The sequence below is a fragment of the Saccostrea cucullata genome, unplaced genomic scaffold (genome assembly GCF_032062105.1).
Source record: "Saccostrea cucullata isolate Sc308-1 unplaced genomic scaffold, CSIRO_AGI_Scuc_v1 ctg2921, whole genome shotgun sequence".
Taxonomy (NCBI): Eukaryota; Metazoa; Mollusca; class Bivalvia; order Ostreida; family Ostreidae; genus Saccostrea; species Saccostrea cuccullata.
In genome coordinates this window covers 34,014-45,111 of record NW_026925854.1, presented here as the reverse complement: position 1 = coordinate 45,111, position 11,098 = coordinate 34,014, and the positions used below count along the sequence as shown (strand labels likewise).

The 11,098-nt window shown below is 31.8% G+C and overlaps 1 protein-coding gene across 1 annotated transcript; it reads left to right on the top strand.

The window, feature by feature from the left end:
- The first annotated feature begins 2,510 nt into the window (after window positions 1–2,510).
- Window positions 2,511–9,326, top strand: LOC134269903 (uncharacterized). Its single transcript, XM_062752086.1, has 5 exons — window positions 2,511–2,746; window positions 5,857–5,937; window positions 7,175–7,277; window positions 7,547–7,674; window positions 8,018–9,326. The coding sequence occupies exons 2-5, from the start codon at window positions 5,868–5,870 to the stop codon at window positions 8,098–8,100; spliced, it is 384 nt and encodes a 127-aa protein (XP_062608070.1). The 5' UTR covers window positions 2,511–2,746; window positions 5,857–5,867; the 3' UTR covers window positions 8,101–9,326.
- Window positions 9,327–11,098: the final 1,772 nt, after the last annotated feature.

The following is an 11,098-nucleotide window of genomic DNA, read 5'->3' as shown; positions in this document are numbered from 1 at the left end:
AAAGAGCAAAGAATGCAAGAGCACAGCCCTAACAAAAAGCACTTTAGTTTGGAAACGCCAGGTCAAGGAAATCATAGGATATGTCATATTTAAGTAAACGAGGGACATATTCAAAAACAATAAAACAATAAAAACTAAAAAAAAGTTACATAAATTATGTGTTCAGGCAATTTTTTTTAATTTAAAAAGCCAAAAGGACACAGGTGAGTGATGTAGCTTCTAGTGTTTTTGATATGTCACATTGGCAACCTGCCTATCTAGTCCTTGTTATGCCCGTGGGCATATAGGGCAAGGACTAGATTTCTCAACTTCTCTCTATCTTTAGCATTGCTCTCCATGGCCAGTTCTCCCATCGTGAGTTTGTGGTCCTTCATTAATTTCTTTTTCAACAGTCCTTCGCCTTCCCATCCGTCACTGTGGCTGGTATCTAGTAAATAATAGATTGGCGGAAGCTTTAGCAGTTTTCAGTAAACTGATAATATAAACTAAGACTCTGGGACAATAAACAGAGTTAAACTCCTTGCAGAAGTAGTAAGTAGTTTTTTTAAACCCTGAGAGCAGATTCATAATTAAGGAAAGTCGCTACTATTAGCCATTTACTTCAAACAGGTGTGAAATTGTACGTAACGGAAAGAAAAGATCATTCTGTATAAAATGGCATTTTTAAGAAATGCAAAAAGAATGCCTATAAATAAACACTTAAAATATCTACTTAAGTTACATACTGCATAGAGAAGAAAGTATCTATTTTGAGTCTACATACTAAAATACTCTGACTTAAATATCTAGGACATGCATACAAGCTTGTTATTAAATATTTATTTAACAAACAGGGTAAAACGAGAAAAGATGATAAAATAAAGTAAGTAAATTCAAAACAAGCTAATTAAAGGGGCATAGACACAGTTTCAATAAAATTTTAAGAATTATTTCTCCATTTTTACAAATATTTAACTAGGGTCTTTCTAATGATCATCAAAAATTTGAAGGTTAGTTGTCGAGATGAAAGACAGATGTAGAGCTCCAAACCTTTGTTATGTGAACAAGGTTCGTGTCATGTTATTGTTTACATAGTTTAATATCCTACTATATGTTAGTTCAAAGTAGATGATTTCAATAAAAAAAGTTAATTTTAAACAATTCGACAGTTTCTACTGATTTCCTGAAGTTCAATTTGTTATAAATATAAAATTTCCTGTATATAAACAAAAACAAGGCCCGATTCTTGTTTACATTATGGAGAACTTTAAGTTTTGTATCTCGTTTGTTAATCAACAAATGATGTACAAATTTTTGCTTATCATTGGATGATACCTTAGGTAGGAATTGTAAACATTAAAATTGGTTTAATTAAAAAAATTCAGTAGAAACTCGTCAATAGCCCCTTTAAGAAAATCGGTGTTCTCCGTTTTAGGAAACTGAAGAGAATGTGACGTACGATCAAGGTTGATGTGTTGATGAGAGACGTGCACTTTGAGAGGACCTGGCGGGGCAAAAAATTTCATTGCAAAATCTCAAATGTCGCTTAGAATTGGAAGTTTTAACCACAAACATTGTGTATATTTATGACCTTGGTCTTTGATCATTTCATCTCAAAATCTTTCATGGGTGACATGAAGTTGTTGTGTAAAATTTCCCATACAGTAGCACAAAGGCTATTCGAGATATGCAAAACAAAATTCTAAATACTAGTACATCGAATTTATTACCTTGACCTTTGATCTCAAATCAATTGGAGCAATCTTTTTCTAAATTTCAATTGCAAGGCGCAAGCAAAGTTTTTACAGACAAACTTGCATAAAAACAGACAGACTGATGGACAAACAGATCGAAACTAATATCTCCTACTTTCAGTAAAAGCATACGACAATTAATAATTGAACTGCTGTTAATATATTCCTTCATCCCACTATACATGTACAGAACATAATGTTATTATCGGGGATGAATGACTCATCATTATTATTGGCAAACAACTTTTTTTAAATTATCAAAATGTGTGAGGGAACTGGAAGTTTTCCTACAATGCGCAGAGGTTTCTGTAATTCTTTTGCGATTGGCAGAGCACAAGAGATGCATGATTGTACTTGTAATACTTGTTCTTATTTTATACTCTTCGATAAGAGATATCAACGCGCAATATTTGTATCTACTTAAATGCTAACTGCAAATGCAAGAATTAAATATTTTAGGTCACTACTTATTTTTAGTCAGACCTTTGGGACTTTCAAAGACCTGAAAAAAATTATTTAAAATCATGAAATTTATCTCGAGCAACAAATGGCAGTGTGTATTGCATGCTCAGTGAAGTGCTGCTCTATTTTAATCGTAGTTTTATGGAATTCTTATTCGCAATAACCATGAAAATTTAAGAAAGAAAAAAATGTCATGTGTAAATCTGCGTTGTGACAAACTGCAAATTTTTGATCAGGATCTATTTTCTGAAATAATTTAGAGAAACCTGTGTTGCGTTTTTCTACACTGGGAAAGTCAATAAAATAACACACGAAAAAACCAGTTTTAGTAATTGTACATGTATTACCTGCATTTAAATAAGTGTATCCGGGTCCCTGGAAAAGCGTATTTCCCAGTGCATTATCGAAAATCAAGTTTTGCAAACCCATAATTGAAAGTAAACCGAGAAGCGTCGGCTAAGTAAAATAAAAAAAATACAAAGAAAAAAAAAGAGAAATCTTCATAAAGAGACAGTGCAGTAGACCAACCACTCGTGGATAACATCTTTAAGGTATATTTTATTTTTTGGGGCACATTTTCATCAACTTAAAATCTTTTGAGAGAAATATTATTGATAGTTGTATTTTCTTTTATAAATTCCTAAATGCTGTTATATAGCAATACATTGTAAGATCTAGTAATCTTAAAACAAATACAAGCTTGAATATCACTGATTCTATCGTTGCGTTTCAAATTAAACTGGCATGCAGTAAAGCGCTCGCTCCATGCACAGAGGGTCGTGGGATTTGGGTCCATTGGCGACTGGGACCGTGCAACACTTAACAATTCAAATTTCTAAAGTGATTTTAATTTTTAAAATGTTAATATGCTAGTTCAAATATTTAACTTTCAAAAACTCAAACTGATTTGGTATATTGAAATTTAATAGTTTAAATCTAAATTTCAAATTTCTTAACAGGTTTTGGAGTTTTCATATTTTAGATTTTTACTTTAAATATTCCAAATTCACATTTCCAAGAACAAATTTTGTATTTCAAGAATTTGAGTTCTTAATCTACCATTTGTTTTGAAAGTTTACGCTTCACAATTTAAAGTTAAGAACAGTTTTTACGACTTTGGATTTTTCAAAATTTACTTCAAACTTCTATATTTCAACTTTCAAAACGTTTTAGATTTTTTGAAATTTAAAATTTTGATTCAAACATTCAAATTTAAAGAAAAACAGTTGGAGTTTTTAGATATTTACTTAAAATGTCCAAAATATCAAATTCCAAACCTGGTTTGAATTTTGAAACTATTTCAAAAACACTTTTTTGTTAAGCAAAAGAGCTTTTTGATAGTTAGAATATTAAACTGATTTTCAAAATTCAAATTGCGTTTGGAAATTTAATATTTTGGATATTTAGAGTAAATTCTTAAAACTCAAACTGTTTAGGTTATTTGAAATTAAGACATATGAATCAAGATTCCAAATTTCTAAAAATCTAAATCGTTTCAAAGTTGGACTTTAGAAGTTTGAAGCTTATTCTAAAAAATCAAAAGACGAAAAATGTTACTGAACTATAGATCGTTAAGTGTAAACTTTCTGAAGAAACGGTAGACTAAAAACTAAAAAGTTTAAAATATAAAAATCGTCTTTGGAAATTTGAATTTTGAACATTTAAAGTAAAAATCTAAAATATGAAAATTTTAAAACGTTTAAATTTTAGATTTTTGAACTAAAATATTAAATTTCAATATACCAAATGAGTTTGAGTTTTTGAAATTTAGGAATTTGAACTAATACATTGACATTCTAACACTCTAAATCATTTTAGAAATTTGAATTGTTAAGAGTTACACGGACCCGACTGATCTGAGTTAATAGAAAAAAGTAGCAAGTGTTCTTTCGCCAAGCGCTCAGCACTTTGAAGTGAAAATTGTGGGATCTTTCGATGAAAACCTAGAAATCGAGGTTTGTGTCAGAATAGCTTTGGCACATTGACAGATATAACTTTAACTGCTGAATGGCTCTGAGTGACAAGAAAATTCAATGTCGAATCCCTTCAATGGTATTTGAATACATCTCGGATATGAATGAAATATTCTCGAAAAGGACGAAACGCTCATAATACGAATAAAGCAGCTAGCTAGTTGAAGCTGTTAAAAAAATAATGCATTTTTGCATAGTTTGATATATAGAAAAAAAATTAAGGGAAAAGCTGTCTTTTAATTCGGTATATGCCACTGTTAATGCTGAATGCTGAATAAATGGTCGCAAATTGAGTTTTACTGGCGACACTTGAGCGAAGTTGTTAAACGAATGTTTGAGTCGACAAATCAACATTTCTATCACAAATACCAAACTGCAAGTCTAGATGTTTTTCCTATTTATACTTTATACTGTGACAATGCGCAAGCTGCAATGCTACTTTACTTATAGATCCATTTTTAAGTTTCGATGTTTATAGTTTAATATAAATATTTCTGCATTGACAATTTTCAAAAAGAACCAACAACATTAACTGAGCCTTTCGTCTCTGATCATGAAAACAATTTAGAGGCAGGGGATGTAACATCTATTTTCACAGTAGCTAGTGTCGACTCATTGATTACCTTAGACACTTCATAGACGTAAACAAGTCTTTTTTCTTGCTTAACAAAATTTTTGCTCATTAGCCTATCATTCATTTTATAATTAAAGAAATTTTGATGAAATTAAACCTGAAAGCAAGGGGTTGTGTCAAAAACATGAGTGCTTTGGATACCTAACCGTGGATAAAACATAGGTTTATCTCATAGGCATGTATCCTCCAAACTATGAGAAAAATACGAATTACGCAGCCAACAAACATGGTAGAAAAATATTTCAGAAATATTTATTCTCTAATATAGCCATAGACACCGTGGCATTCCCACACCTATAAATTCGTATAAGATTTGTTTATCCTTAATACCCTATTTTAAAATTTAAATGCCATGCAGGTCGCTTCCTTTTGAGTTTTTTTAAATGAATAGACAGCTATTTTGTAAGACGCAATTCGAGGATATGCGCTCGAGAAACTCCGACTAGAACTGGATCAAGGCCACAATATGCAATTCATCGCATATGTTGTGCATACATGTACATTTCATTGAATATAAAACATAAGACGCATATTTCGGGTTTTCCAATAGCAGAACATGGACACTTTCTTTCTATCACATTAAGGGATATCCGTATCATATCCGCTACTCCTCTTATTTCGAGTCTACCATAGCAAAACATGGACTTTGCATTTACAATCATAATATGGTAGACAGGGGTACCATAATTAAGCTGAATGCTTCAACTTTATTGTTTGTAGAACAGAAATTTAAGGTCAATTTACCTTCAGTGTGTTGTAATATCCCTTTACATATACATGTATTTCAATTAAAAAAAAATGGAGATTGTTAACATTTAATCATAAATCGTTATTTATTGAATTGACCAATTTAATGATATATTCTTTGGATTGTCATTTAAAGATGTATTTAGACTACAACAGACAAAACTTCACACAAGATCCTTGTCCTACCAAAGTCATTGTTGACTGAATTTATTCACATTACTTATCATGTCAAGCAAAGTATTATTCATTTTTAACCGCTTTATTTTTTTGTGTATATTATACTTTATACGTATATTTTTATTTCCAGAGACAGCAGATATGGGAAACCAGATGCTCTCAACAATTTGGATTGTTTCCTGTATGATTTTATTAACCACATACATTCAAGGTGAAAATACTTTTTGTCGTCCTCAAATAAGGATTTGTCGCATATAATTATCAATAAATTCAATATAAAGCACAACATAAACATCTGTGTTGGTTATTCTAAAGAATAAAATTAAAAAATACAGATTTAAAACTCTAAAACTAGTTCCCAAATACTTAAAATTAGTGCAAAAAGATTTAAACATTGTTTTACATAGCAGCATTTTAGATGCTTATCTTAAGTTAAAGACTACATATAACAAAGTTCACAAAATCCGACCAACAGACAGACAGACAGATAAACATACAGGCAGACAAACAGAAAAATATGCAGACTGGGCAAAATCTATATACCCCCAATTTTCGATTTGAGAGGGGGGGGGATTAAAAATATTAGTAGATTCATATATTCATTTTTTAAAAAGAAATATATTTTTCTTTGCTGACACCACTACAGAACTAGAGTGTAATAGCTATATTATCCATATATGTTATATTATTTGATTGAATGGAGCTATGGCTTTCATTTTTCACAAATGTTTTTCTTTTAACTAGACAAGATACTTGGCCTCTTGAACTTGGAGTTTCTTCATTTGAAAAAATTACCAAACTTCAACTTTAGCTAAGACTTCTGAAAAGTTGTCGAAATGACTTAAATAATTTACAGATGTGTTTGATTTAAAAAGGCTTTCCCATGGGTATCTATAAGTTTGATCTTGACTTAAAGTCTAACCCATTTTTGAAAAGAAAACCTTTAATCTTGACCATAAACTTCGGACAGTTGATGTTCGAGATTATTCTTTTTAGGTAAATTAGTTTCTTTGGGTATTCATGATTCCTTGATCTTGGAGTTATGTTGTATTTGGGAAACTTAAATCTTTGTCATTGCATGTACCTGCCATACTTGGGCTTCAGAATTTTTTTTTTTTTGCCTTTTTGCTCTTATCATTAAAGCATTCAACACTTTTTGAATTGTTCAGTTCACATTTCTTAGACATATTTTGACACTGACAAAATTAATTTGCTTTAGAATGTACATTTTATTATTTTTCACAAAATAAGATTATTATCTACTTATCACTTCTTCATGTATTTATCATATCATTGATCAATACGGCAGATGTGACCTGGCAATAGGAGATACTCACTCCTCCTAGGCACCTGATCCCACCCCTGTCAATATCAGGGCCCCCTGTTATATGCCCTGTACTGTTTATAGAATGTTTAGATGGATCACTGTTAATCTTCTTCATTTTTAGGAACTGTTGCCGTGGGGTGTACCTCAAATGACGTCTGGACATGTAGTACTACCTACAATTCTGCGATTCGTGCTGCTGGAAACGATATTGAAAAAATGTGCAGGTTAACTTTTTTTGCTGTTTGAAAAATTTTATTAAAATCAAGATGAAAAATATTGAAATCATCATTAGACTATTATAATTTGTCCAGCATATTACATACGTGTAAGTTATTAAGACTTATATCAAATACATGTATTACAGATGAAGGAAGTTTGGCTAAGTGTTAGAATTAATGTGATTCGCTGACTCCGTTGATATGATATCTGATGATTTTCATACAAAAAAGCTTTCAGGCAAAAACATACGACTAAATAGCTTTTTACTAAACAGTGAAACACGTCAATTCCTGGACTGCCTAGACAAGGTATTGGCAGCCTGTGGTACAGACAGCTCGTCACTTGAATCAGCAAAAGAGTACGTCAACCAGGCAAGGAAAGCCATCAACCAATCCGCGTGCGGTAGGTATCTCTAAAAATAAAGTTAAACATGTCTAATTAGGCCACCAGTGGTTCCAAAGTAATTGGATGGATTATTTAACATGCATTCCGAATGAGACAACATTTTTAAAAATTGAAATTATTGATATGGACTTGAAATTTACATCATATTTAATAAGATTTAGGAAAACATAATATCCGAATTAATCCCACGTTTTACAAGGAAAGAAATAGAATATTTACTACAATTAGATATTTATGTATACATCTCATGAAATAGAAATTTCAATTATTTTGGTAACATTGATTAAAAGTTATTAATTACCTTGCTTCCAAAACTGTATCAATTTTTCTTCGTTATCAGGTGCTGCGGGTCTCTTCTTCAATCTGATGGTCATGGTTTTTGGTCTCGCACTTACATACATAATGAAAAAGTTCAATGATTGAAATAATATTGAACCATGTTTTAAGACAATTTTTCATGCTTAATCTAGACTTCATTAACTGAATTTTAATTGTATGTACTTTTTTATGTAGTCATTTTTGTAGTCAAAATTCAATTACTAAGATTTTTGTGCTAGCTTTATATTATAATGAAAAAGAACTAAATGAATTTAAACAAAACCTGAAAGTCATTGCTATTAATACAATAGATTTATGTTTAAGACGTGTAAAATTTATTTACTCATGTAAGATTTGTCATCTATACTGTGATTTTTATTGGTGCATGTACTTATATATTCTCCGAACCTCTAAACATAATAAGCCTCTTTATTCTAACAAATGTTTGGGCTTTGAAATCAAATTTATTTTGACAGTATCGATGTAGACATACATTTTTAAAGACCATTGTAAAAATATATTCATTTTTTGTGTGAATATAAGACTTAAAATGTTACTAAATTTGTAGACTCATTGTGTAACTTTAAATGAATTAGTTTAGATTCAAAATTGTTCAAATCATAAACCCTTACGTGCCCCGGCAAAAGTTTTGTAGGAGAAACTCGTATCAACACTAAACCAATTTTTAGGTCACCTGAGTTAATTCAGGTGACAAATTGATATCCGCTTTCGTCCGTCCTCGTGCGTCGACCGTTGATATTTGAATAATTTCAGCTTCTTCTCTGCAACCGATCGACCGATTTCAACAAATTTTGGCAGAAAGCATCTATTGGTCAAGGCTAACACAAATTTTGTATATCCTTTGTCCCTGACCCCCTGGGGCCTGAGGGATGGGACAAAAGCCACAAAAATAAATGCAATCTTTAAATATCTTCTTTACTCCTGGACATTAAGAGGTCAAACTGTTGGCTTGACCCCTGGGTCAGAGGTTCTAGTGATAGGCGGGGCTAAATAGATTATATAGTGAAAATGCATTATTTCTTTAAAAAATATCTTCTTCCCTGCTCCTGGGTGTTAAACCTATGAATTATGTATATAGTTATGAGGAGGAAGAATGCCACTTCCAGAATTGTGAATCTCAGGGCCCCTGTGTTCATTGAAATTTCTTTCCGTTGTTCCTAGATATCATGCCAATGATCTATGTACATACGAGGGGTGATGAAAAGTTTGCGAACTACAAAACCACAATTCATATTGGAAAAAAATTAGTACACACATAGCCATACACAAGTTCTATAAATAGCATATTCCAAATAAAGTTTTGCTCCTTGTTTGTGACGTCACAATTTAATCAATGATTGCATTGATCGTTTAAGTGAAGGAATGCGGATGGTTTAAAATGATGTTTGTTATGTTGCCCAGTGAACGCAAGTTTGAAAGGAGATACGTTTTTAATTTAGCAATTTGTTATCAATGACCTCCGATTTACACTTTAAAAAATAGTTGAATATCTTAACAATAATATAATTAATTAAATGCCTAAGATATCGTTCACTTTTGATTTTAAACATATTAGATATGACAAAAAGGAGGCAACTTTTCTCTATCAACCTTGAATAAACGTCTCTCCCGAGACAGAAGATTTGGGTTTTGATGGTCACAGTGCTTATTTTTGGAAATGATATTCTTATCCACCCATTCTGTTGCCGAGATTTGACCATTTCTGACAAATAAACTGTTCTTGTTATCAAAATTAAGTTACATGGGAAAAAAAATATATAAAACACAGAAAAATCTTTCAGCTTTTGTGACAAAACGCTACAGAGGGGGTCACGTGATCACGTGATTAGAGCATGAGCAGAACGGTGGCAGATGTGCATTAAAATCGAAGAGGACAAATTTAAAATGTAATATACACTGAAATCAAATATTGTTTCTTTTATGGAAGTTTTTCAATGAGTTCGCAAACTTGTTGATCACCCTTCCTATTTATGATGAAGAATGCTGCAAATTGGGCCCCCTGGGTCAGTGGTAATTGGGGGGTTGAACATAGTCTAAAATAAGATTAATGCTTTGAAATCTGCTCATTGGCATAAATCAACAATTTTTGATAGAAAAATTACGATAAAATTTCCTAAATTTTTAAATGTCTGGCCCGAAGGTCAATGATTCCTGTGGGTGGGGTGCACAACCTCTTATCAATTGGAAATGCATTTTTTCTTTGTTCCTCTGAGTATCGAGTAACCAAAGTTAGCATGCTAAGTGTATAGTTATGATAAGCAATGGCGCCTCTTTCAAAATTGTGAATTTGCATTTCATGCCTTCTGGTTTAAAACATGACCTAATTGTTGGAAGATTGTTAGATGATACTCAGGTGACCCATAAGGCCCGTGTTACCTTTTCTTCAGCTAACAATGTCCTAACAAATTAAGTCCTCATGTGATCGGTGTGGCTTATGAATTCATGTTTACAGAGTGCATTCTTGCTACTGATTAGGGTTTAACTCTCTTTTGTTGACACTTAGAGGGGACAGGTACTAAAACAGATAATGTCTGGGCAGAAAAAGTAGGGATGAAGCAGATTGTGACATAGATTAACCACTCAGGTCAAAACTTCCTTTAGAATACTATACAAAAATTATCAAGTCAGTAAATCACTTCAAAATGACAAACCTATTCTTTTGAAAAGTAATTATTCTCTCTTATGCCTAAGCTCATCAGCTTGTCTGAAGCAAGAAAAGCTATGAAGAAATAAAAGAAAATTATCCTATATTTCCACTCAAAATGTCCCGTATTTCTGTCATTTGGGTGCTTTAAAGATGTTATATATTTTGTTCATATGGAAGAAAAACCCAATTACTTCCTGCTAGAAATGAATTGCTATAAATCTAAAGCATATTCTTGTGATTTTGTCAGACTTGAAAATTTATATCGTTAGTTAATCATGACTTTGAATATATTGAAAATATTTCATCATGGAAGGAACTTTCTTAGCATCCTTTTTGCTGTTTAAGCCCCTTTTAGGAATCTTTTACTCGTAAGGGAACCAAATACCGGTGAAAGGCTTTAGATTTTGACCTTTATTCAGCTTTCAATGCCATTGA